Source organism: Drosophila teissieri, chromosome 2L, assembly GCF_016746235.2.
Source record: "Drosophila teissieri strain GT53w chromosome 2L, Prin_Dtei_1.1, whole genome shotgun sequence".
Classification (NCBI taxonomy): Eukaryota; Metazoa; Arthropoda; class Insecta; order Diptera; family Drosophilidae; genus Drosophila; species Drosophila teissieri.
In genome coordinates, this window is record NC_053029.1 from 3,616,397 (window position 1) to 3,643,460 (window position 27,064).

The following is a 27,064-nucleotide window of genomic DNA, read 5'->3' on the forward strand; positions in this document are numbered from 1 at the left end:
GGTTAAAGGTATGGGAGCAGGTGACATAATATCTAAGTTATTTTCGTGCGACAGCCACCTTAATACCACTGCTCCAACGATTCCAAAGCCTCCAGAAGGCGGTTTCATTATGCGGAGCTATAAACAGATCTGCATGACATGTAGTGATATAATTTAGGCAACAATTGCCGTTTACCAGACACGATTCTCGGCATCCACAGCCTTCGTTGAGGTACCTTCCTGGAACAGCAACTTGGCCACAACGACCAGTGCAGTCCGCCATTTGGTAGCCCAGAGAATCTTCCATTGCTAGTTCTTCTGGTTCTTCTGGTGGCTCTGTGGCGGTGGTCAGCACACTATCAGCACATTCGGCAATATTCATCAGCTTCACGTCGTCGATGGCAATGTCTCCGTATTGGGACCTCGCATCCGTGGCGGTGAATACCACTTGGAAGTCCTCATCCATCTCATCGATGGTGATCGTGTGCTCCAGCCACCTGGCGCCTTGCGATCCAGTCTTCTCGAATTTCATAAAGCTGTGGGGACAAGGAAATCATGTTGCTGTATAAGGCAAAGTCTTAAATTGCTACGGTTTTCCCAAAAAAATTCTAGATGAGAGCTACATAATGAGCAATTGTGTTAGTCATAATTGGTGAGCAACTCACTTGTTTGTATTAAACATGGCTTCCATGCTCACCGAACCGGGTTTGATGGACACCAACAGACTACCCACGCCACTGCCGAACATGAAGTAGTGGAACTGGAAGCAGGCGGTACTCAAACTTAGCTCCTTGGGATACAATGGCGACAGGAAGTGGTAGCTCCCAAAGGCATCGCTCTCCGTCTCCATGCGCACGTAGTGTCCGTCGGAGTGGTTTTGGAATGTGTGATCCATTTGGGGACCCGTTCTTTCCGAGTGAAAGTCGGCCACCGCACTGACCCGTTTCCAGGTGTCCCAGAAGCTCTGCTCCGCCGTCCAACCGCACATATCCTCGCTCTCGAAATCACAGGAGGCATTCCATGTCTGGCTTCTTCTCAATCCACAGAATCCCAACTGGGTGCTCCACTTGTCGCCATCGCAGTAGGCAATGCGATTTCCAACCACCACATAGCCATCCAAACATGTGATCTTGGCTTTCAAAGGGGAACTCAAAACAAATCCGTTCTCAATTTGCTCGTATTCCTGGCAACCGCTCTCTGAAAGTTGATATTAAGTTAGCTAGCTTTTACTTGCATTTACAAACTTCTAGCATTTTATTATATGTATATTCACCTACTAGCACAAAATGGTTTTTTCCCTCGAGGAATGCCGCGATCGCAGGTGAACACCTTCGATCCTTGTAGGAAATATCCTTGATCGCAATGAAAGAGAATGGATCCATTTACTATTTCCATCGCACCGTGTTCCAGGTGAATGGATTCTCGACATCGAGAATTTGATCCAAGTGCACACGATAAAAGCAGGAGCGCCCAGAACAATTTCATAGCTCCAAAAATGTATATTCCATACGCTTATTGTCGTGAATCAAAGAATGAAATGAATGTCGGATTCATAAGCTCCGAAGAAACAGAACGACTGAGTTGCGTTGAGCTGTGTTCCATTTCTATTGCTTAAATGTAGATGGTGAGTGTGAGCAAGATGAGTTCATGTGTTCCTTATCAGCACAAATACAATCTTTAAATTTTATTATTTTTATCTTGAATAATGACATTATGAAGGGAATTTATCAACAATTAGATCGTGAGTAACGTAGCGCTACAAAAAGTTCTATATAATTAAATGAATGTAGTTTGCGAGTTTGGAATTGGTGTTAATAAAAAGCTGATAAAAGCAGTCCTTTTACCTCTCTTAAATGTATTAAATAAATATAAAAATAGCAATAGAATTTGATTTACTGTTTTTTAATGGCTTTGTCGTTGTGTTGTCGTTTGTGACGTTTTCTCTTATTTTATTCAACATTTGTGGCTAATTTGGAATTTTGTGATCTCATTCCAGGCCAAAGTACGCAGCCAACAATGGCCAATTAAAATACCCATGTAAACAATTCGGTTCTGAGAAACTCACTTGCCTATAATTTTGCCATCGATCGTGTGTTGTATGGAAGGATAAATACGTAAACACCTTTCCCACCCATTTTGGAGTGTGATTCTGTGCGAAAAGTGTTTGGAATCCGCTGCTTTTTGGGGGCGCCTGTGGACTTGAGGGGGCGGGGAATTGGGGCCGATGACAGCTGAGAAAAAAAAGGAAAGAAATGTGCACTGCGCAGAGAATAGGAAGCATTCTTCTGCGGAGAAACTGAGAGAAGAGAACGGTCTAAATATAAACAAAGATTCTCTCAGAAATCATTTTTAATATTAAAACAACTCGAATTGCTCAGGTCCAGTTGGCGAATAAATGGTACCTTTTATATCATTTTAAATAATAGCATATACACATCTAAGTTGATCAACTTCTAAGAACGTAATGTACTAAATATATTTCTGAAAACACACTACATTTACTTCATCTTGTGATATGCTCATCTTAGTCTATCAAGCTCTGCCAAAAGCTGAAGGAACGCTGCATACCTCGCTAATTCTGAGCAGAGGGTAGCAAATGGTCGGAGATGGCCAGCGGGGAGCATTATATTGAAATGAAGCCAAAGGTGTTTCGGCTTTTCATTTTGAATTTTCCAATGTGAGGGTCGCTCGGCGATTTGTACTAGCCGCCGCAGTTTGATTTTCGCACACAAGGCGGGCGGACACGGATGAGCGTGATAGTTTAGCGGATACCCGGCGACACGCTCCGATGGGCAGGTCGCATTCTTCGGTGGCGATGACGCAGTGCGTCTTCCTCGTTGTCGTATCGCTGATTTTGTCACACGTGCGGGCAGCTGGCGATGCGATGTCTTCCGCGAACGAATCAATATCGTTGCCCACGGCTTGCGTCATTCGGGCAACGCTCTATATGACATCTGCGACGGAAAGGAGTCAGAACGATTTTGGGCTGCCTTTGGCCATAGATTGCAGTGAAAACAGCACCATGGAGATGAACTACTTCGATTTGGGCGCCCAAAGAGTGGCCGGAAAACGGCATGTATCGCTGGATGGCTCTCAGACACCGCCACTGGGAATCTCGAGCTATGGCTTGGAGTACCTGGACAATTGTGTGGACCTGGAAAGTCTCGAGATCCAACGCTTTGTGGGATGTGCCACACTGAAACTGAGCTGTGGAGGAGCTCTGATCCCCAACCTTACTGCAGTATCTTTTAGATACAACGAATTGGGCACATTCAGTGGAAATACTTTCCAGAACTTGCCGCATCTGAAGCTAATCCACTTGCAGCATAACTCCCTCAGGTACATGGAAATCTTTGAAAGCGGTGCCGACTTGGAAGAACTTATAATACAGGACGAACCGGACTTGGTCCTGTACGAAGTTAAAATTCTAGAGCAGCTGCCATTGCTTAAAAGGCTTAGTTTGTTAAATATAAAAAGGATTAAGGATGGATTCCTAAGGACCTTGCCAGAAAATTTAACGGATCTGGTAATCGAGGATACGCCCATTGAGCCAGGAGCTTTGCACTTGACTGAAGGCATAGCGAAACTGGTTAACGTAACCATCACGAATTGCCAGCTGAAGGAATTTGCTTTGCAACCAGCACACAATTTGGATGTTATCTATCTAAACCTAAGTGGCAATGCCATATCCTCGTTTAACATAAGTTTTGAGAATGGAACAAGCACCTTGCAGACCTTGGATTTAAGCCGAAATAAGTTGCAGCACCTGAACTTCACCTGGTTCTATAGAACCACCAGTCTTCGCAGTCTTCTCCTGCGGGAAAACCTCTTTCATTCATTGTCCCTCTTCCACTTGGGCTCGATTTCCCCAGCAACCATTCACCATATAGACCTGAGATCCAATGAATTGATGAGCTTCCGGGATACTGAAAATGCTGATCTACCGTACTGGAATCCGCAGCTTCGCATTTCCATCGATGGCAATCCTTGGAGCTGCCAGTGGATGCTGAATTTCTCGCACATGCAACCTCAACTCTTCCGACTATTCCAGTACTCCAAGTATATATCCCACATCAATATAAATGGCCTGAGCTGTATACCCCAGGAACCGCCGTCGGATGAACCGCCCAAGGTGCGAAGAATCATGCACGTAAGGATCAATGGTACAGACTCTTCGGTTCCCGTGCCACATCCACACGGAAATGTTTCCAGTTTCACCGTCCTCTACGGCAACCCCGTAGAACTGCACCGAAGTCAGCGTTCCTTAGCGTTGATAATCGTGTTTATGTTGCCGCTGGGTATCGCATTCCTCTTCCTGTTGCTGTATCTATACCTCCATTGCGAGAGTCTCTTCCACTTGTCCTACTACTCGTCGGGATTGCCCTGTTTTGGTGGCGGAAAATCATCCAGTGGGCCGCGGTTTGTGGATCACGTGGACATAGTGCGCTATCCCATTGCTAATGGCGGTTCATGTACCCCGGTGGATTTGGAAACCGAATTGCCAGATGGATACGAGACGCCAGTGAGTGGAGGTACCTCGATTTGCAATTGCACTGGTCACAGGGAATCCACCTGCTCGCGCACCCATCATGTCACCTACGAGTCCCTACCAGCTGAGCTGCCCTACCAACTTTATGCAGAGATCAAGGAGCAGGCGGATGAGAACGGGGATGCGGGAGATGTGCCGACGTCGACTTGCTGCCCTACGGCTCCCATCTACGATCATCTGTCGTTTGTGGAGGAGGTGCCAAAACCGGATGAACTGAGAGATGCTTCCTAGGTAGAATCCATCTTTGATATAGTCATTTCTTTTATAATTTCAACATTTTAGAACTTTCAGTTGTCTTGAAATACGGAAATGGAGAAGACATTGGCATTCGTGGTTCAACAAGAAAGAGCATCTCGTTTTTCTCCAGAAAATATGGAAAATCTGGGTATACTCTTATAGTTTAGCGTCGCACAACAGCAGTACCTTTATAGTAAGTGTCATACGGAACACGGACTAAAAAAGGAATTCCGTATGACACTTCTTATAAAGTTTCCTGCTGCTTACATCTAATGTAGTTTATATAAGAAGCTCGACTGTATAAATAAACTGTTGATTTGTTTTTATTGCTAAGTTTTAGTTCTTTAGTTCATAGTCTAATAATTGTAATGCTCTAAGGATTAACGAAAGTAAAAGTTCTGTGTATCCTGATTTGCTGTGCCCTGCGTTGTAATTAAGTCTAAATTCGATTTTAAATTTCCATTTATAATCATGCAATCATTTCAAAATTGGTTTACGGGAGCTCACAACAATACGGCGAATGATGTTTGGTTTCTTAATTGTGGGCTTTACGTCCTTGTTGTCTTCAATTCCCTTTGGCTTGTCATTTTCCTTGGTGGTCTCCCCATTTAGACATCTCTCGAGCGGACTCAAATTGTGGACAATGGGATCGTTTGCGCTAAACTTCACCGCCTTTTGCGAATCTTCGGCGAAGACTTGGCGTTTTTTGCTGAGGATGGAACGCACATTATCGTTGGTTGACTCTTTGATAACCGAAATCCTCACAGGAGTTCCTTTGCGCTGGGGTTTTTGTGGCGTGGGACTGTCCAGGATTTCAACGCTCAGAGTTCCATTTGGCTTGATGGGAGATTCTTTGGACGCCTCATCGCCACTGTCTTCCATTTCCAGCTTTATGAGCTTCACAGGAGTGCCCTTGCGCTGCGGCTTAGCAGGCGTTACCATGCCAGGCAGTCTGGCTCCCAGCAACTCTTCGTTGGACTTTACTTTTATCCCTCCCAGTCGTTGCTTAACTGGGGTACCCTTCATCAAAGGTTTGACCGGGGTTTCCTCAGTTTTTAAATCCGTTTCTTCGTTTTCGTCTTGGTGGTTATTCATTTGAGGTATTACTTCATCATTTTTGGCTTTGACTGGAGTGCCTTTCGCCTGCGGTTTGGGAACTAGTTTGGGAGCTTCCAACTCCTCTTTGATATCAACCGCGTCTTTCAGTTCCAGGTTTAGATCGATTTCCCGTTTTATTTTAACACCCATAATTGTTTTAATGGGTGGTTTATTTATGCAAGCCTTGCTTTCGGATTCTTCTAGTTCTTGTTTGACTTCTACGGATGTGTCCTTTAGTGCTGGTTTTAATTCCTGACTAAGAGGCTCCTCAAGCTCCTCTTTAACGGCAGGTTTCAAGGGCGTATCAAGAATAATTTCAGTTGCAGTTGGTAGAGACTTGGCTGTGGTCTCTGCAGTGGATTTTAAAGATGTTTTTGGAGAATGTAACTGAACTGAAGATTGTGCGGCTACACTGACAATGCGAGGCAACGCGGACTTAAGTTCCGCCTCCTTGATGTTAAACTCCATGGCCTGCATGGGCTTGAAAGCGATCTTATGCTCAGTCAGCAGATTTTCGCGATCAATGAGCACACAGCGGGATTTCAGGGACTCAAAGCGCCAGCTAGAAATATAAATAAATTAGTTTTGGAAAAGAAGATAAGGAAAGAGTGTATATACCGTGCCATTTCCTGCTGGACGGATCGCATTCGCTCCTCCAGTCCGGCCTTCTGGATGCGCATGCTGTGCAGCTGCGCCTTCAGCTCGTCCGTTTCGCGTCTAAATGGGGATGAGGATTAGGTATTAGGGGTGTGGAGGCTACCTAACTGGTCAGCAAGAACAGGCCGTAGCTGGTGAGGCTCAGCAACTTATTGCCGAGCGATGCCAGCGCGGTGTCGACCAAGAGGGGCAACTCATACTTGCAGAAATCCAACATCGAGTCCAGCCAGGTGACCGACTTCTCGCTGGCCATCTGGCGCAGCCGCTCCTGGGAGAGATTTAGCTGCCGTTCCAGGCTGTCGTTGGCAGACATCAGCTGCCGGATGCGCTCATTCAGCTTATCTGTGAAAAATGTGGAAAATTAATCTAGTTTGCAGACCAGTGAATATGGATAACTCACTTTGATAAGTCTTGTCCGCACTGCAAAATATTGTGCTGCACGCCTGCAGCTCCGTGTGCATGGCCACGTTTTCCCGCTTGAGACGTCTGATCTCAAACTGGCTGTCCGTGAAGGTCTTCTTCATTTCCAGATAGCTCTTTTTCTGGGCCGCCAGGATCTGCTTCATCGCTTGCCTTTGGTCGTCCACCTCGGCGAACAGAGAGTTGCCCTTGCGGTCTTTAAAAATAGTAGTACAATAAACACTTTTAATAACTAGTTTTAAGGCGCTATGTTGCATTTAACTACCATTGTTTTCAGGGGCGGAAGTAAGCAGTGCTATCTTGGCATTGGCATCCACCAGCTGCTCCTGGCAGCTCTCCAGCAATTGCAGCTTCTCCTCCAGCTCATCCCGCTTGCAGTTCAGATTCTGTTCCATGCAGCTCACCCGATCTTGCAGACATTCGATGGTTTTCTGGGAATGTGGGGTATTACTTAAATGGTTTAGTTGCTCATATACTTATAGGGGATATTTCTACCTCTTTTTCAGCCACCGCCAGGGTGTTTGTGACGCGTAAATCCTCGTATTCCGCCAGCTTTTGCATCAGCTCGGAATTCTCGAGTTCCAACGCATTCAAACGGGCCGAACAGTCCTCGTGGAGATCATTTGACCTGGAGGCGGACTTATCCGCCAGTTCCTTTTCAGTGGCAGCCAGCTTATCCTTCAGTGTTTGGGTCTCCTCCACCTTGGCGTCGTAGTCTTGCTGCAGTACATCCTGTTCCTCTTTTAGGGTCTTGAACTTTCGACGCAGTTCCTCCAGTTCCTGGGAATTCAATCCATGGTTGCTGGCCACCGGCTGGCTACTCAGTTGCTCCAGTTCCTGGGTCAAATACGATTCGGCGGCCAGGGCGGTGTCCAGATTCCTTTTAAGCTCATAAATCCTTTGCGCATCCTTTTCGCTCTGGTCTTTAAGCTGCTGGTGGCGATCGTGCAGCAGCTTGTACTCCTCCACGATGTCATCCACGGTTAGCGTGTTTAGGTCCAGGTTTTTGTACATTTGGTTTGCTTAAAAAGACGCCAATTTTTTATATTTTCCAACCGACAATCGTATTATCGATATTTCACTGTGAAAGTTATCGCTATAGATTGCTCCCAGTGCTGATCGATGACATTTAACAGGATGGTTTGTGCTGGTAAGCGCATATTAACAGTGTTGTTACATAATCAGGTGGCGCCATCTGCTGGAAAGAAGATGCTTTTTTAAAGATGAAACTAAAATGTTTCACTAAATTAAGAAAATAAAATTTAACTATACCTTTTCGCTACATTTCAATAAGAATATTACATCTGACTCTGCTACTTGCTTACAGAAAACCGCTATAACCGCAGCAGCAAAATAAGTTGTTTGAAGCGCATGTTAATGAGTTGACGGTGCCGCCCTCTTTCGGAAACCCAACGCATATTTAAATATTGAGCGTTATTATAATTTAACTTTATTATAAAAAATTAAAAGAAGAGTTTAAAGGTAACAAAATAAGTCACCTTTAAAAAGCTGATTTAAAAAAAATATATATAAATTAAAAAGATATGATCTAGGCCGCATGCGCTCGCTGTGTTTACCCACATATCGTTACCTTGGCGACTATTTTGTTTTTCCCAACAGCTGGCTCACACTTAACACTGTTTTATATAAAAACACAAAATTAAGAGCTATAAAATGCAGCAAGATGACGGACAGGAGAAATCCCAGCAGCTGCAAAACTTTCAGTCCGATGACTTACTGGAAAAACTAAAGTTACTCAACTACGAAAAGCATTTGCTTAAGGAATTCAAACTGAAACCGCTGTCGCGTTTCTATTTCGTGAAGGCCACAAATCCCGGAGAGCAATTCTATATGTTTACGTTAATATGCTGGTGGCTATGCAAGAAACTCGGAAAGGATATGGAGCGGCCACAGGAGTACGATGATCCCAACACTGTGGCCGCCAATATCATTAAAATGCTTGGGGAGATTGTAAGTATTCAATCCAATGTTGGATTTTTACATTCTTTTCTTACATACTATCATTCCTTTTATAGGATGTGCCAGTGGATTTCCAGCCCAATAAGCTGATACGTGGAGCTGGACCCATCTGCCTGTCGGTCCTGGATGTTCTCTCCACGCAAGCCTGCAAAGTGGCCCAGGTGGGCTACCAGAAGCTGCACATCGCACAGGAGGAGGAGTTCCTAGGCGATTATCTGGAGGACAATGCGGAGATCATATTGGAGAAACTGGAGGATGAGCAGAATGCAGCCGCCCTAAGTGATGATAGTGACATGGAATTGGAGGCGCATAATTTCCGGCAGCTCAACTGGTTGAATCGTCCGCAGAAGAAATCCATTGGCGATGTCAACCTGGATGAGCGGAATACGGAGTTGGATGCCCGCATGAGCGACCATCAGGAGTGGCATCTGGAACTGGAAAGAGTGCTGCCCCAACTGAAGGTATTCGTCAAAGCAGACGCCCGGGATTGGCGGACCCACATCAGTCAGATGGAGACCTTACAAGCGAACATCCTGGAAATCTCCGACACCGCCGAGGCTCAACTAAAGAAACTGCACAGCGAGTTCACTTTCGACTTGGAAAAAATCGAAAGTCGCGAAAAACATTTGAATAACGAACTCAAGCCCCTGATTCAGCAGTTCAAGGAGCTATCCATTGAGCTGTCCACCACCCAGTCGGCGCAGAATCAGTTGCAGGAGGACATGGAGAAGCAGACCACAGAGCTCAACGAGGTCATGATGGAGCAGGAGCTCAAGAAGGAGGAAATGGAGCGACGTGGACAGGCCATGTCGGATGGGAGTGAGTATAAGGGGTTGGCGACGGAATCTTCATCAAAATTAAACAGAAACAGTAGACCAATTCTAAAAAATCTTCACATGAGAAGAATTTTTAAAACGTGATAATAGGTTAGCAAGTAGCAATTCTTACAATGGAATTCTCATGGCTTATAAAGAGCAGAGCATTAGCATTCCCTTAGAAAGCAAATATAACAATAGTTCAGATTGGGGGCCTCCTACCATTAACACCGACACCTTTCACACTTTATTTGCCCTGCAGTGATAGCACGTCGTCTATTTGCCATCGTAGATCTCTGATTCTGGTCAACAGAAAATCACAGATCCCGATCCCTTTGGAAACCACCCACAATGCTATGTGGTGCTAATCCCAATCCCATTGCCTCTCACATTTTTCTCCGATTTCTTATCAGGTTCGGTGCAGCAGATCAGGAAAGCGATCGCCAAGCTGAAGGAGGACATTGCGCAACTGAATCTGGAGGTGGCTCTGCTGGTGCATGCCCACGACCAGGACATTGTGGTGCGGCAGTTGCAGCAGAACCAAACCACCGACCTGGCAAACAACCCATAAAACGTATACCCCGCTGATAAGCACTACTTAGCATGCTAAATGGTACATATATCTGTATATATATCCCTACCAGCCAGCCCGATCTTTTCACACCTCGCGAATGGGTGTGCGGTTGCTCTCGTTTGCACTCGTTCTGCGGGAGATAGCTGCACTGGGAGAAAATACGCTGATAAGAAAGGTTTATTTTTATTAAAGATGTTTGAATTTATGCCAACGTTTTACTGGGCTGGTTGCTTATGATGCTTAATAATGTAAAATGAAGTTCTGTTTCTCCGGGAGCATGTTATTCTTTTTCAAGAGTAAGCACAGCGGTGTTTCCAACATTCAGTGTGTGGTTTTTTTCTGAGTGCAAGAGGGGGAAACTCCATTTGGACCACCGGCGTTGACCCCGCCCGCTTTGACGATCGTTTGATTCGATTGCCGGTGCCGCTGATAAGTTTCGTAATTGGTTGCCAAGCCAATTGGGCGGTCAATTATCACCTCCTTGTTATCTGCTCCTTGGACAAACACACACACCAATACTCACACACTCAAACTCACACAACGAGGGTGTAGTTGCACCAACAAGCGCGTGCGATCCTTATCCTTCGCCGATCGATGGGAGATAACGGTACGGAGGTCCGTGGCGCACGTACTTGACCAAAGAAGCCGCCGACGACGCCGCAACTACCACACAACTACCTCTTACATCGTCGTGCACTGGGAGAAAGCAGTGCAAGAAGTTCTATTACCATAAGTAATGAAGGAGTTACTAGGTGTTTTGAGGATCTAAAAATAGCATGTAAAACCCGAACTGAATCAACACTTTTTTGTTGCAGTGCAACCGCAGGCAGAGCCTAAGCAAACCAATTTGAACCTGGAAAACCCTCGAAACGCTGTAAAGAGGTGTTGTCCCCTGCATCCCACTTTGCACATCTGAAATACCATATCCCATATTCTAAACCATGTCCCGCGCGATTCCTTGTTTGCCCACTTTTTGGCCCGGTAACTGATAAGCCAAAACGGAGTTCCTGCCGTTGCATGTGTTTTGGCCAAATGTGTGCTCGGATTGGCCCGCAACTTGTTGTGATTTGCGCTGCGGCCTGCCGGAGGTGCTAAAAGGTTTTTCCCCCAGAGCCAGCCACTCGAAGTTGATGGAAAATAAGCTGGGAATTTTCCAACTGTGGAAATTCGGCATAAGTACAACAACTGGAAAGCAGACCACTCGAAGAACTGCTGGGAATGCGAAAGTAAATATGTGAAAAACCAAAATTATGGAAATATGAGAAATTTCTACTTATAAGGACATTTTTAAGTTCATTTTTAAAACATCGAATAATTGTTGAAATTATGTTTTTGGTAATTTCAAGGAATGTTAGTGATTTTCACCTTTCTCTTCATCTCCATCTCCACCTCTCTCTCTCTTTTTCTTTCACTTGGCATCTCTCTGCGCTGCTTCCACTTGGCATAAATTGCATTATTATTAGGCTTATTTGAAATGCGCCGACAACAAAAACAAAAACAAAGCGCTGCAGAGAAATTGCAAAAGCTCACTCAACCAAGACAACAACAGTAACAAAAGCGTAGCGCAAGGGGCAGAAGCGGAGGAGGGGGCAGTGGGAGGAGAAAGAGCTGGAGGAAGAAGGAACGTCGGTAAACTGGCTGCTACCCATTGCTGTTGCTGTTGCTGCTGTTGTTGTTGTTGTTTGTGTTGCGCACACTGCTCTTATTGCCGTTGTTGTTGGTGGTGCAAAAAGCCCAAAGACGACTACTGTTCATTTCCCACGGTGGAGCTCCTTCAACTCTATCCCCCTCTCGCTCTCGCTCTCACTGGATGCCATTCCAGTGAGACAGAAAGAAAAGAGCGCATGAGAATGAGATGGAGACCGAGTGACTGGCAGCCGCAACAACAAAAGGGTAGCCTCTCTCTCTTTGCAGCTCTCACTCTTGTCGCTTGTCTCACTTGTTGTTGTTCTTCGTGTTGGAGCTTGATTGGAGCCTTCGGCTTTCTCGGGCTTCGTTTTTTTCGCTTCGGCTGCTTTTCGCTTTGTGGGAGGCAGCTGCCTCTCTTGCTCTCATTGTGGATATCGCTGTTGTGGTTGTTGTTGTTGTGCAAGTACTCGGATGAGTTTCATTTTCTCATTGTTTACTTCACAGGTGAACTTAGCTACAATGAACAACAAGGCAAATTCGTTTGTAAATAAAGTAAAACTTTAATATCTACAGAGACTAAAAAGCAAGGCTTTTTTTACTTGTACCAATAATTGTAATGTCTAGAAAGTGTGGGAAGTTCCACTGTACAGCAGAAAACAACGAGAAAAGTAAACCTGTTGCCCGCCTTTGAATGGAAAAATGAGTTCTTTTATTTTACGTTTTTTTGGGGCCTCGGGCTAAAAAGCATTTCAGAGCATAAATCGTGAGGGGATCGGATCTCTCCGAAAGGTCCACCATTCCGTGCTCTGCTGCCTCTCCGAATCCTAAGACTCTAATCCCTAAGCAAGGCGCCACCTACCCCAGAGATGCCTTTTGTCCTCCCGAAAACCTCGCCTTTGTAATTCCCCCAATAAAAGCTGGAGAACCAATAAATTTTGGCCAACTAGCGGGGTGAAGTGGGGGCTCGAGACCCAGCGGGGTGGCTACTGGAAGCACGACAGACCAAAAAAAAAACAAAAAATATTATTTGTTTTGTCATATATGCAAGGTTCCATAATTTATGATCTAATATACAAAAGAAAAAAGTTTCCAGATTGAAGGATGAAAACTTCGGCGCTTCCCATTCAAAAGATAGAATGTTGGAGGGGAATGGAGAGAGAAACAAATTCATTGAAAACTTTCAAGATTTTTTTGGGTTGGGTTTCGAGCCGATCGCCGTGTGGGATATCTGGGATCATTGTCAACATTTTGACCGCTCGCTGTGCCCGTAATCATCGGTCTATCCCCCCGCGAAAACCCCAAAGGGCCCCCACTGTATCCAAAATCGGAAAGAGTGACGCCGCCGCCAACATCGATTTAAATGCAAATCAATGTAATAAAACATTTTTTGGACTTTTCACTTCGGTGGGACTGGGTTTACAGACAAAAAAAAAAGTTGCAGGTAAAATGTTTCTTACTTATATTTACCCTACTTAATGTATCTTTACCTTAATACATTGGTTTCTAAAGGGACATTTATTTGTACTACTATTTTGTTTTCTGTGCACGTAACAGTATTAAGTGTAGCAAAGGGTACCCTGTCCTATTAATTTCGAATTGAAATCGAGACACCCACGCAGGCGACACCTTTCAGATACTCTGTATCTATGACCCCCACTTTGGGAACGGAAGTTCGTGTGGCGCTAAGGAAAGAGAACTGAAACGATCGTAAATCACCTAGAATCCAGGTGAAAATGCTGGAATAGATGTGGGCTGGTGGTTTGTATAGAATGGTTATTGTGTTCCTAGGAAAATCACGCAATTTACAAGTTTTTAAGCACAAAGCGGCGAGGGGATGAGGAATTCCTATTTGGAAACCAAAGAGACATGGGTTGACACCTTTTCCGATCAATTGGTCAGCGATAAGTGTTATGAGAGCCGAGTTACAATGGTCCACTTCAGGGTGGGGATGCCTTTATGGGCTTGGGGTCAAGTGGCAGAGTGCCTATATGGTAAGAAACCTCTATGGAAATCATTTAACCCATTGAGCATTGGAACCGAAGCAAATAAATAAAGCGTATGTATTCGGGGATTAAAACCAAATGAGTTCATCTCCAGCCGAAGATCCTAAGTAAGCTATCAAGCTGGAAATTGATTTTAAGACTTAACGAACAAACATTCATTTGAACAATGGATTTCCGCCTGTCTGCCCACTTTAAAAGCTTTTGCCACACACTTTGCCTACTTCTTTATGGCAAATTAATGACCGAAAAAACGAACAAGAATTCCCAATAAACCATAAATTTTATTAATTTCTATGGCGGCTGCCTCACAAATAGAGAGCTCCTCGTGCGATTGTGCGACTGTTTTTTTTTTTTTTTATAACTGAACAATAGGATCGACTCATGGAGTTCTGCAGAAATACTACCGAACCACTGCGAACCGCACCCAATTATAATAAAATAAAAAAAAACAATCCGTATCGGACGGCGGGCGAGTGGAAAAACCTCTCCTGCTCCCACAGAAGTGACAACAAAATTAAAATTTACGAAATAAAAATTAAAATTAAATAAAACACCGCTCCGGCAAACAGCCAAAAATGAACAATGGACGCGATCTGAAACCGAAAACCGAACGACACGAGAATTAGCATACAAACTGTAGATCGAAGCTGCATATCAAATGAGGATCCGATCAAGTTTTGTTTTGGGGCCCAATTCATTCAGCTGCGGATTCATTGATAGATCGTTCGCCGTTCGGTTTCCGTCCCCCGACTAACTGTTAAAATAGACACATCACCCAGCGACTTTACGAGCCAGCGGACCATAATTCAGATTTATGTGAAAACACACCAGTCTGGGCCAAAAAAATAAATCAAGTCACGACTTTGGTGGGGCGAGGGTGCACTCGAAAAAAATACTTATTTCCTTGAGTCATGAACATCCTTGTTGCAATGAAAAGCAGATGGTTTACCCAAACATATTTATTAGAAAGATGTTGTACCTTGTATTTTACTTAATAACATTAAATCCTATTAACTTTTCCCTCAGTGAGTTGATACCCCCAGTTTCTCAGCACTCACACACCTTGGCAGAGAAGCAGAGTCTTGGAGCTAAGTGACAACCCGGCCAACTACCGTGTGCCAAATGAAGAAGTGAAGAGATGAAGATGGAGCCAAGTCGAGGCCTCGTCATCACCGGAATCATCAGCATCATCAGCTTCATCGGCATCATCGTCGCCAACTGTTGACAACGCCTTGCTGCGGTGGCTGCGGTCCAGTTTCATTATTATTAACCAAAAAGTATAAAAACTGAATCCGAAAAAACCCCAACGGATCCCATTCAACGCCCACGTCTTCGACATTTGCCTGCTTCCACAGATTCATCCGTGTATCTTTGCGTATACGAGTATATATTTATTATAATTTTTTGCATCTGCCTTTTCTTAGCTGTGGTCTTTGTTGCCTCCTCCGAAATTTATGTGACCGCACCGCTGCCGTATGAATTTTTAATTTTTCACCAATCTTCATTTTTTTTTTTGGCTGTTCGATTTTGTTTGCCTTTTTAATATTGGCAATTAATGAAATTTAATACTTTTGTGTGCACTGTCTGGGGCACAAGTTTTGGGTCGTTGGAATTTCTGCTGGCCTTAACTTTATTTGTTGTTAGATTGAGAAAGTTGCGAGGTATTTGTCAAAATGTTGGGGTCTTTTAAGTGACAGACTGTCTGAAGATGATAGATGAGTAAAGGCTGCGATTCATATTAAAATAAGTCGTAATAGTTTCCATGTTACAATGTTCTTTGAGAACACATATTTCTTTTAAATATCTGTATATATAAGAGCTTCAAGTTGGGCTTTCCGTTGAACCAAATTACATATTTTTATATAGCAATAACCTTTCCACATCGAGTGAAATATTGCATCACATTCCTGGCCTCAGAAAACAAAGTCTTCAAAATTGCCAAGTAAGCCAAGTCATTTGTCAGCCTCTTCTTTGGAGGGTTCATAATTAGTTTCTCCTTCATAAGGAAGCTCCTCGCAATTGTCGATGCGTCTCCTTTTCGAGTTCGCTGATTGGACATTTAAAATATGCAAATTTGATCCGAAAAACAATAAGACAGATGGAAGCGGAGGGAAACAAAAGCGAGGCGGACAAAGATGAAGCCATCAAAGTGGAGTTGCCAACGGATTGCACTTAAAAATGTCCAAAAGCAGTCGAAAATAATTTGTTAAACTTTATGGACAGGCGAAAACTTAATTAAAAACAATCCTTTTCTGGCGCACCTAATTAAAAACACTGGGTGTTAAGTTAATGAAGTTTCTTGCTGAATGAGAGACACAGTTTTTCAGATTTCATTGAGAAATCGTAAAAGATAAACAGATATGGTGAGGCAGAAAAGATAAACAGACCATCGATATGGTGTTTTTTTGTAGTATTATTTTTCGGGTCTAAAGAGGCCACACAAGCAGAAGAGCGACAACAAAGGCGGAGGCGGCAAAGCCAAAGGAAATGCGAGAAAAAAGTTTCCCAGGCCCTGAAAACAAAATGGAGCTCCACAAAAAAAAGAAGATAAATACACTAAAAATTGAGCACTGCGTAATACGGTTGCTCTGCTCTGCCACTGGTTTTTATATTTGGCCTCTCGCTCGCTCGCAAAACGGGTTAAGAAGCAGTTAAAAAGAGGGTGAGCGAGCGAGAGGGAGCAAAAGAGTGGGACAGACAGAGCGCCGCCCAAAGCCACGCCCACATCTATAAAAATATGCACACGTATAAGTGAAAGAAAGTTACCTTTTTAACCAAACAGCAGCTAGAAAGACAGAGAGGAAGTCATCGAAAATCCAAAGAAATCGCTGGCTTATTACAGCCCGCATTATCCAGCACACCTTTCACTCATTAGTCGCCTAAACTTAATTGAAATGTTGGCTTACTTAAGCTTAATTAACAGTCAACTCAGGTAACGCCTTCGAAACCACTCAACTCAGGTAGCCCTCTCTCGCTCGCTCACTCTCCAGTTTTCTCAGCTCGCTCTTTAGCTCATTTTCCTCCGACCAATCAGCTGAAACACTCAAAACTCGTTCGCCGCTACCCAAGCCGTGGGTGAGAAAGGGATGGCCAATCGAGAGAGGGCTGTAAAAAAGAGGGTAACGATAAAAAAGGAAAACAGAAAAAGTTCAACCCATCAAGCTGAAGTTTTCGATCGTAACTTTGCAGTTGACTCTCGCGCACAGAAGCGTTCGGAAGTGAAATATATTTTATTAATAATATTACCCAACACAGTGCTACCAAACAGAAATCGCATATTATTTGTGCCTTGCCAAATAGCAAACGGAATTTCGTGCTTTCGCAATAGGTAAGTGACGCCATTTTGTGGCTTTTGCGCTTGGCTTCCGTTAGAAGAGACGCCATTTTGTGGCTTCCGTTAGCCAGCTACCGTACTTACGCATAAGAACTTAGGGCGAGCGAAAGGGATGGCTAGCGAGCGCTGCGCATGAGCAGTAGCTTCGGCTACCGGTCTTCGTTTTGCTTCGTTTCTCTTCGGATGACTCACACACACTTACACACACTCACACAGTGCCACCGAATTGAGTAACAGACAGGGACAGAGCGATGATCTCGCTTCCTCAACTTGCCAGCAGCGACGCCGGCAGCGACGCCGACAGACGACGGCAGCAGAGGCGACTACTATTTCTTTCAGTTATTAGTAGCATTCATTCATTCAACTTTGTGCCGCTCGAGCGTGCGTATATAGTTCCCTCTCATCAGTAACAGTATCAGTAACAACATCAGTAACATTTCCTTCGCGAGTACCTTCAACCAAGATACAAATCGATCTATCCATTCTACGGACATTCGAAAATCGCCCAACACTGTAACTCAGCTAAAGAAATCGGTTTGCCTTTACTCGAGTCCGAAGAACGCGTAACTCCAGTGCATCCCATTGGGTAAGTCTTTCTTTAGCTCCTCTCTTCAATGGCGTTCTTCGTGTTCTTCTGCTCGTCGTTCTTCCCCCTTCCACACTTGTTTCGCTACCAGTTTTACGCCGCTTTCATTGGACAACTGAAAACTGAGCAAAGAAAAGAAGAAGAAAACCCCACACGTAACACGGGTGCGTGTATCGCCCTCTCTTTCTGCCCGGGCCTCTCACTTCGGCACTTTGGTGCGCCAGAGGGAGAGAGGGCGATGCGTCTAATATGGCGTGCGTGTGGCCAACGGAGCTTTTCGGCCTCTGTGTGCGTGAGAAAGTGTCGCCATTTGCCAAAATGGCGGACGCCAAGTCCGAACATTTCCCTATTGGATTGTAAAAAGTTTTTACCCACAAATCTTGACACGAATTCCTCAAAATCGGTGATCTACTTTAAAATACATCCAAGTTTATTGATCTCTTACTATATAGTACAAATATATAACGAATTTTTAAAATTAATGAATTCTTAACATAGAATCTTAATATTTTTCCGAAAGAACAACAAATTAATATTATTTTTTGGGAAAACTTTTAAAACGCATCTTTAAGATTTCTTTAAAACAAATAATTTTTGTTGTTGTATCCTAAACTTTCAACCTGTTCGAGTTTCAATGGCTTTTCATTAAAAATATCCGAGAAAAGAAGTACAAGTTATTGAAACTCTTAAAGCCGTCGGCATTTGTTCAGATCGAAAGAATGGAACTCGAGAAGTTTGATGAGTCAGCATTGAGAAACTTCTTTTGATTGGACAAAAGCCTAGTTTGTCGAAGGTTGATCGCGAACGCACAAAACACGGCAAATCATCGCGAAGAATGTCTGGCATATCATCATCAGCCGTTTTGGTACAAGTTTTTTACCTATGAGTCATGGAGTTGTGCTTTTTTCATTCGATTATGAAATGGCACTGAGTACGACTCAAGCTAACAACAGATGTTCAAAAAGTTGCGTCAAACTCAGATACTTTGAAATACCTCAGAGTTAACACTTGTGCGAAAATTCCAATGAATCGGGTGGGAAAACGGAGAATTCAGAATACATATTCCAGCGGAACTTTCTAGAAGTAGAACTAACTCTTACGATCATGAGTTCCATGTTCTATGCTTCGAAGACCTCTGGAATTCTTACCGCTTTCCTCGCGACCATTTCTCTCCCGCCTGTCTGATCTTTGACCTCGTCTGGACCTCCCGCTGCGCTCCATCAATTAGAGTCTAATTAGCTAAGCGATTACGGTAAATGGGCTCAGCTGGCAGCTAATCTGCGCCGACTTTTGAGCAACTGTCATATCTTTCAGGCCGAAGGTGAGAAGCGTTCGAAATCGACTTACATCGGCCACGAAATTCCCATCCGATTTGCGATGGATCTAGGAAAGATCGCTCATACCATGCCGCATTGTATCTTTGTATCTTTGTACCTTGGTGTGTTGTGGCGTGTTTGTGTTTGGGGTTACGAAGGTATTCCTTTGTTCGCGCTGAAGTGGCAGTGCCACACATCCTAATTGTTTCCACCGACTTATTGGTTCTGCTGTGAGGACAGAACCTCGGGTGTGTGGGTGTTTTTCCCGGGAATTCTGCGCCATTAGCACAATTAGATTCGTATCAAATGGACTTCGGTGCCTTTGTCTTCGCAGCCTTATGTCCTTTTATTGTCATTTTTTCTCGCTTCGGTTTCGTCTTTTCACTTTTCGGTTGTAATTTTTAATGGCACCTTGCCAACTCACTGTCCGCCTCCTACAAAAAATAAAAGGTTGACCACGATGCGAGGTGAAAGAAGTGTGGTAATCGCTTTCGACCATATCCCACGTCCTGCGACGTGTGTGTCACTGCTTTGAGCCCTTTTTTTTTGGACCCAGTTTTGAGCCTGTTATCGCCCATACCGCTACACATTTATCTCGGGGTGTTAAACTGTAACTCTCGAGGCTCGAGTTTCGTGGAAGTGCCCGACGCACTTACTTCTCTTACCAGAGATCTGGCCATATATAATCTCACTCTCTGTTTGCAGTTTGCCATTTTATTTCTCTTTCCCATCGCTGCAAATCTAATTTCACGCAGCATTAACGCCTTTCGCATGCCCTTCACACGGAAACCCAGAGTCCAGAGTCAGGATCATGCTGTGCAAAAGATCTCCCAGAGATCTCCAGATCACCAGATCACCATATTTTCAGATCTTCACATCTCAACCTTCCTGTCTAAAAACGGTGTGTGTGTGTGTGTGTACAACACTAATTATTTTCACTGCGGATTAATGGGATTATCTTTGCGTTGGACAACAGTTTATTATACAATATTTGGGCAGTTTTCCCTCCGTGTCTGTGGGTGTTCGTTTTTCGCATAAGCGGATTGCAATGTCCAGTTGCCAAATACTAACAGTTGGAGATCGCTTAAAGTCCCGCATCGGAGAAGGTGCCAAGTAACGCCCGTTTGGATTTGCCATGACTTTGTCGGATTTTTGTTTTGCTTGGATCTTCAACGGATTAGAAAGATTTACCAAGTGGATCAAAACAGGGAGTTGCTGACTTCTCTTAGTATTCTGTACCAATATTTGTAAGACCTTGTGCCATTGGACACCTTTATTGTTGAAATGCCCCAGCCCAGTTCACTCAACCCTCCAAATTGATGAGCTCACTCAATTGTCAGCTCGAATTTCACTGTTCTCGAAGGTCTCCCCCCGCCCCCTCCCCTGTTTGCTCCATTCCCCAGACGGCAGACAATTCCAGCGTCATTCAACGCATCCAGCAAATGGCCAAATAGAGTGCTTAACCCCGGAGAGCAACCCGTGGCTAATGGTGCTCCACTTAGGCCCACGCTCCCAGAGACAAGCTTAATACAAATCCACGTCCGCGTCCGAGTCCAAATCCAAAGCAAAGCATGGCCAAATGCGAGACCGATCGAGGCGGAGAGACCCGGACCCAAAGAATCCATATCGAATGGATGGCCTTATGCAGGCGCCCTGTGTCGCATGATTAACGGCGTTAAAATGCCAATGTGACGCCACATTGTGTACACAAATTAACATTGGAGGAGTCCCTCTTTTGGCCAGGCCTTTGAGCCGATCTCAGCCGAGTCCCGAGCCCCGAGTCCCAGTCTCCCGCCAGACATGACCAATGCGATCAGCGACGCAGGCCCGAACCCGAGCACCTCACCCACTGGGCGAAAGCGGGGTATCCAAATGGGAAATGGTATTTGAATTTTGCTAGATAAGTGACACTTATTACTTGCTTTTATTATGAGCTATCTTCTAAAAGTAACATCATAATAGCAAAGAGAGATACCTACGAGCTTCGTTTCACGCGGTTATATAAACTTTTTAGTAGAACCACCGGGTTTTTCTCTGAGTGCAGGACTGGAGCGCGACTCAGTGTTATAATTTGAATATGTTTAGTGGGCATTAATGTTATAATGACAATAACTACGTACCGTCTGCGGCCGGTGCAGCACCCGCTGTGACGTTTGCCTTTTGTTGTCAACGTTAGCTCCCCGAACCCGTTTCCATTCCCATTCCCAATCCCATTCCGATACCAATTCTGAATCCGAATACGAATACGAATATGAATCTGAATCTGAATTCCCATTGCCAGTCCCAGTGCCGGTCGCAGTCCCAAAAGTGTTCCAGCTGCGAGCTGAAAGCACCATAACATATAAATAAATATCGAAATCGGGTCTTGCCGAGACGCTTGTCGCTACCAGTCAGCGCTGGCTTTTGTTTCGCGCAGAAAAATTCCCGAATACCCCGAGCGAAACAAAAAGGCCAGTAAATCTGGGAAATATATATCCCGAAAAGAAAAGGCCAGCGAGAGCAGCCAGAGATCCAGCGGCGCCGAAATGACAAAAATAAAATTACATAAAAAATAACAGTTGTTAACTACCGCACGCTGTTGGTAAGGGAAGGGAAGGGTGAGGAAGGGAATGGTTATGGGAATACGCATCGTTGGGCATAAATTTCAATCGGCTACGCAAGGCGCCAATTAAAAATAAACTTGTTACAGCGCCACCTTAATGAAGTGGCCAAAAACAGGGAGAATTTGGCAACTGTACTTGGCCATAACGCGACGGGGGTGTTTGCCGAAGGCTGCGAGATGACTCACTCAATTTAGAAATGCACACCGACCATGGGAACTTGGGCATTAATGGTCATAACTTTGCTGAAATTGGTATGGGGTGTCTTTTTCTTTTAGGCATCCCTTTTAAAATGGTTTAAGAAAGGTTTCAGTAGTTATGCTCACGTTATCCCTATATAACATATCTGGGTTATAACAAAATTATCTTTGCGCTCGTTCCTTATTTTAGTAGGATGTAAAGAAAGTTGTTGTTCAAATACCATTCCTTCGACCTTCTAAACTAAACTACTAACTTAGTCCACAGCCCACTAATGGAATACCTGTGTTTGCGGAAGTAGATACAGTGCTCTTCCGTCAATGAACTTCGCTAAAGTTTTAAAAGAAAATGTACATATATATTTAATGTACACATATATACCCAGAGACAGCGGTGAACAATCGTTGGTGTCGTGGAAGACAAATCATTATAAAGCCCGCCGAAGGTTGGCAACTGTGAAAAACAGTTGTCTGGATGTGGAGGTGATTTGTAAGTGTCAACACCGTGTGCGAGGTGCGGATTCGGTTGCCTTTAATGAGTCACTGGCGATTTCATGTTGCGTGATCTTGACTTATTTGTGGATTTGTGGTTTCTCCATAAATTGGTTGGAGTGTTTACCAACAGAAGCTTGATTCAATAGGTTATCTGTGTACTTACAGCTTGATGTTCCACTGTAACTTGGCTTCCTCTTAACGAAATGTTACGAAAATTGGTATGCGACTGTGGTACATCTTACCTTGCTTACAAATAGTACTTTCAAAATATTATTTCATTTAAATCTCGAACTATCAATTTGACCGCAACTGTTTAGATATAAGCTGGCACATTTACATATAAATATGCATATATATATTCGGCTAGAAATTTATTGACCCATAAAAGTTGTCGCAGGCGTTGCTAACTTCATTTAAACCTTGCGTCTCCCTCTGTTTTAGGTGTCTGCCTTAAAGTGCGCCATAAACTAAAAGCCAAACCTAAACGTCGGCGGAGAGGGAAAATAAATAACGCCCACCGAAACGCAACACCACCTACTGGTCACCCGTGGCACAACGAGCAGGGGGCGGAGAGGCGAAATCACAGAGCAGCGCGATATATACGGGCCAGAGTAGATAAAGCCGCCACCAGGCCAGGCCAGGACAGGACAAGACAAGGGGAAAGAGGAAAGAGGAAGTGGAGGTAGCGACGTTGCCGCTCTTCACCCGACCAACCAATCAGCCACAAAAAAGGCAGCAATTAAGCGCGGTGTTATCTGAACAGATAGCGATTAGAGGCGAGAAAATAGACCCCAATTGAGTGGAAAAGCCCCCATTGCCCCACAGCCAAAGAGCAGCGCAGAGAGCTCCGCCAGGCGGGAGTCAGTCACGTACGTATCCCCATTCGCCGAGAGCGGGAGCACCCAACTGGGAGAGCCACGAGCAGCGGAGCGCCACATCGAGCACCCCACTCACAAGCACAGCACTCAACCTCAAACGCCCGGGCACCAGTACACATACCGCCTGTCAAAATGTTTGCTGTAATGCGAATCGACAACGATGACTGCCGGTCCGATTTCCGCCGCAAGATGCGTCCGAAGTGCGAGTTCATTTGCAAGTACTGCCAGCGGCGATTCACCAAGCCGTACAACCTGATGATCCACGAGCGCACCCACAAGTCCCCCGAGATCACCTATTCGTGCGAGGTGTGCGGCAAGTACTTCAAGCAGCGGGACAATCTGCGCCAGCACAGGTAAGCCACCAGCCACCAGCCACATCCCCTGCAGATCCCAAGTTACCAAGTTTCCAATTTCTCATCGATACACTCCATCCCCACCGCACAGAAAACTTTCCGGGTTCAGCTCAATATGGTTTTTATGCAGACTAAGAGCAATTTTCAATGCTTTTCAAAGGAATTTACTTTTACTTGAAGTTTAAAGAGTAGTCAAAATCTTCATAAAATATCATTTGAAAGAGTATTTTTCATATAAACATTCTTATAAATACAGTGAAACACCTAACTTCTTATATACAACTAGTTACCACTGAACATATCAGTCAATATGGGTCAAACTGATAAAATCCAATATGATTATGAATTTCCGCGTGTACATATACATACTATATATAAAGTAATACAATGCGTGGGTTAAGCTAACTATAATTATTTGAAATCATCTATTTTTATTGGTGTTGGTTATAGAAAATTCTGAAGGTCTTTAAAGAAAAAGTGAAATTGAAAATACAGGGAACTTTCAGAACTAATTAAAGTTTTCTTAGAAAGAGTATATTATATTTGCACTTAAAAAACCCCCCATTTAATGAGTTTAACTCATAAATATAGATAACTAGGGAAAGTTTAAGACCCCTGGAATATATTAGTTTTGAATTTACAATAGACAGTAGTTTATGCAAATGGTTTATTCAAGTGAACTGTATTTACTTAAAGTCTATAGCTTGCCAAGGTTTTAATTATACCATTTAGGCAGATAAACTATTTCCTACCAATCAGAGGAACTAGATATCCCCGAATTTACCAAATGAAAAGCTCCACTCGATTGATAAAAGCTCGATCACATTATCAGCACAACCGCATGAACCCCTAAAACCAAATATACATATATACATATATACATTTTTTGGCAGTGTGAAACGCTTTGTTAGTACTTCCATGAATAATTGTAACTTACTTGCCACATCACGAATTATTCTCTATTTCTCCGTTTCTCTCTCTTCTATTTGTAGATGTAGTCAGTGTGTTTGGCGATAAGCTAAAATACCACATAAACATATATATAAATATATATAAAACCACACACAGAGCAATATATAAAGTAAAACCGATATCTAAGCACCGCAGCACCAACAACAGCACGCAATATCACAGCTATATCTTACACACACATAATGAATGAATGGGATCTGATGAGGCAACTGCAACACACCCCGCCTACTTCTTCATGCACCACTCTCTAAATACATATATACAATATAAATACCTGCAACAGCAGCCACTGCAACTGCAACATTGCTTAAACCACTAGATGCAATCTACAGCCACGACAAGCGATTATAGTGAATGGAATGCTAAGTTCAGGTGTTGGTTTTCAATCTATTCGGTTATCTGGTCTATACAATGCACTTGCCACGCCCCCAACCAACAGCAGGCAAACACAAATATGCAGATGTTGCGCAGGCGCAGCACAACAGCAGCAGTTGCAGCATATGCAGCAGTGGCAAAAATTGCAACGTGCGTTGCAACAGCAGCCACCATATTTTCAATAATACTTCCAGAAATCTTCACATGGACACTTGTGGGCGTGGCTGCTTCGGAAAGTGATGAAGGCGGCACCCTAAGGCAGCCTGCAACTTGCAACATCTAATAGCTGAGAACGTGCAACATCCCGAAGTGCAGTGAACAACAAAGTGCAGCTCTTAATGGTGCCAAATCTGAAGAAAACAACTGCTATATGCTTTTAACTGCAGTAATGCAAGAAAATATCACCTTTATTGAGTTGCAACCACTTTTCGAACTGTATTTATAACGTGCTAACCTACCGCAACAAACAACATGCAACATATAGAAGAAATCCATTCAATCCTGCAAGCATCCGAGCATCATCAACACACCACAATAAGCAGAAATCAACAGAAGTCCCAGCAGAACTCAGCAAACCAACTAACAACAACACATGCAACACAACAGCAACATGTTGCTGCTGGCTTTCTCACATGTGTTGCAAGTGTCGCCAGCGAAAGTGCAATTAAGCCACAGCTTCTTGGGCTTTTAAAAGTGCAGGCAACAACAGCAACACAGAGAGCAGCACACCAGCAACATGCAGCATGCAACATGCGACACACCAACAACATGCAGCATGCAACATGCGACAACTATCAGCTGCAATTATCTTGCCTTAAAACATATTACCGATTTACACACATACACACACTCTCGCTATATTTTATGAATAATACAAATTAATTACAATTTAATAATAATATTTAAAACGCAAGAAATCAAAAACAAACACCCACACACTTACGTCATAAGTATTTGTATTTTAAAATCGAAAGAAAAAAACACGTTGAAAATGTATTACATAAAATTAATAATAATTAATAATAATAATAAAAAACAATTATTAAATAAATATTTACGATATGCGATTGTTTTGTTTAAGTTTAAATTTTAAATAAATAGAATGAAAAGAAAAGCGAAATTTTTGCGCAAAAATCAACGAAAAATAATGTGAAAATTGTTTTTTGTTCTTGTTTCCTTCTTTTAAGTGCCCGGCAATAAGATTGTAAATGTTTTTCCGCTATTTATAATAAAAATGAATTACCCAATAATGGCAACCTGTTTCCTGGACATTTTCTGTTTTATTTCCCTCGAATAAATCAGCTAAAACGGTGTACCGCAACTTATAATTGATCCTAGAGTTAAACGGCGAAACAATAAGTAATTAAATAAACATATTTATACAATTAAAAGAAAATTCAACATTGAATCTGTTTTAAATGGGGGGAATACATGAGAGAAGTGTGCTCACTTCTCATAAAAAAGTGAAGACCATCACATTGCTCAATTATGCAGTTGGGTAGTTAAATGATGGCGCCAATTAATTCCAACTACTAAATAACATAGAACATTAGTTAGCTGACAGCTTACAGGGTAATTCCCATGTTGCTGTGCACTTCTGACAGTTTATAGCGTAATTACCATGTTTGTACACAGCTGGTACTTTACAAATTAAGTATCTTTTACTAGCATAAAACTGGTAGGAGGTGTTATATAATATGATATGAAAATGGAAAGTCCATATTGCATTTAATTGCTATATAAACTATAAAGTAAATCAGAACCCATTACTTTTAAAGCTTAAGTGTGACTTAAACTTTTGTTTTGCTTAATAATGAATGAATGATATCCTAATTTTGTTATAATTACTGTCTTCCTATACATTCAATCAAACCCTTATCTGCAGCACGTGGGTGTACGGTGCGCTGTGTGCCGAGGGAACTTCTCACCTCTGGTGTGTGGCCGGTATCTCCCCTTTGCGAGAACCCACTGTACCTGTGAGGGATGCGATAATCAATTCATCGCTACGTTTGCCGAG

The 27,064-nt window shown here is 43.4% G+C and overlaps 5 protein-coding genes across 9 annotated transcripts; 3 read left to right on the forward strand and 2 right to left on the reverse strand.

Moving 5' to 3' along the window:
* LOC122626255 (MAM and LDL-receptor class A domain-containing protein 1) lies at positions 1 to 1,559 on the reverse strand. Of its 2 annotated transcripts, none has more exons than XM_043806446.1 (3): positions 1,257 to 1,559; positions 645 to 1,176; positions 1 to 515 (listed from the first exon to the last, which is right to left on the reverse strand). In XM_043806446.1, exons 1-3 carry the CDS (start codon positions 1,462 to 1,464, stop codon positions 38 to 40), a joined length of 1,218 nt encoding a protein of 405 aa, XP_043662381.1. In that variant the 5' UTR covers positions 1,465 to 1,559; the 3' UTR covers positions 1 to 37. The 2 variants fall into 2 exon arrangements, with proteins under 2 accessions (XP_043662381.1, XP_043662382.1); XM_043806447.1 differs by having other exon boundaries at positions 1,253 to 1,499.
* A 1,155-nt stretch (positions 1,560 to 2,714) lies between these two features.
* On the forward strand, positions 2,715 to 4,870 carry LOC122613079. 2 transcript variants are annotated; one of them, XM_043787068.1, is made up of 2 exons: positions 2,715 to 4,759; positions 4,820 to 4,870. In XM_043787068.1, exon 1 carries the CDS (start codon positions 2,768 to 2,770, stop codon positions 4,757 to 4,759), a length of 1,992 nt encoding a protein of 663 aa, XP_043643003.1. In that variant the 5' UTR covers positions 2,715 to 2,767; the 3' UTR covers positions 4,820 to 4,870. The 2 variants fall into 2 exon arrangements, with proteins under 2 accessions (XP_043643003.1, XP_043643013.1); XM_043787078.1 differs by having other exon boundaries at positions 4,811 to 4,859.
* Positions 4,871 to 5,070: 200 nt separating this feature from the next.
* On the reverse strand, positions 5,071 to 8,037 carry LOC122613072 (protein Spindly). Its single transcript, XM_043787056.1, has 6 exons — positions 7,436 to 8,037; positions 7,206 to 7,371; positions 6,921 to 7,136; positions 6,721 to 6,862; positions 6,482 to 6,580; positions 5,071 to 6,425 (listed from the first exon to the last, which is right to left on the reverse strand). Exons 1-6 carry the CDS (start codon positions 7,952 to 7,954, stop codon positions 5,243 to 5,245), a joined length of 2,325 nt encoding a protein of 774 aa, XP_043642991.1. The 5' UTR covers positions 7,955 to 8,037; the 3' UTR covers positions 5,071 to 5,242.
* A 577-nt stretch (positions 8,038 to 8,614) lies between these two features.
* Positions 8,615 to 10,314, forward strand: LOC122626603 (intraflagellar transport protein 57 homolog). The gene is made up of 3 exons (XM_043806921.1): positions 8,615 to 8,911; positions 8,977 to 9,739; positions 10,149 to 10,314. The coding sequence occupies exons 1-3, from the start codon at positions 8,615 to 8,617 to the stop codon at positions 10,304 to 10,306; spliced, it is 1,218 nt and encodes a 405-aa protein (XP_043662856.1). The 3' UTR covers positions 10,307 to 10,314.
* A 6,820-nt stretch (positions 10,315 to 17,134) lies between these two features.
* LOC122621957 (protein drumstick) lies at positions 17,135 to 25,990 on the forward strand. 3 transcript variants are annotated; one of them, XM_043800016.1, is made up of 3 exons: positions 17,135 to 17,269; positions 22,911 to 23,700; positions 25,242 to 25,990. In XM_043800016.1, the coding sequence occupies exons 2-3, from the start codon at positions 23,480 to 23,482 to the stop codon at positions 25,285 to 25,287; spliced, it is 267 nt and encodes an 88-aa protein (XP_043655951.1). In that variant the 5' UTR covers positions 17,135 to 17,269; positions 22,911 to 23,479; the 3' UTR covers positions 25,288 to 25,990. The 3 variants fall into 3 exon arrangements, with proteins under 3 accessions (XP_043655951.1, XP_043655960.1, XP_043655943.1); XM_043800025.1 differs by lacking the exon at positions 17,135 to 17,269 and adding an exon at positions 17,654 to 17,861 and having other exon boundaries at positions 24,693 to 25,990; XM_043800008.1 differs by lacking the exon at positions 17,135 to 17,269 and adding an exon at positions 17,654 to 17,861.
* Positions 25,991 to 27,064: the final 1,074 nt, after the last annotated feature.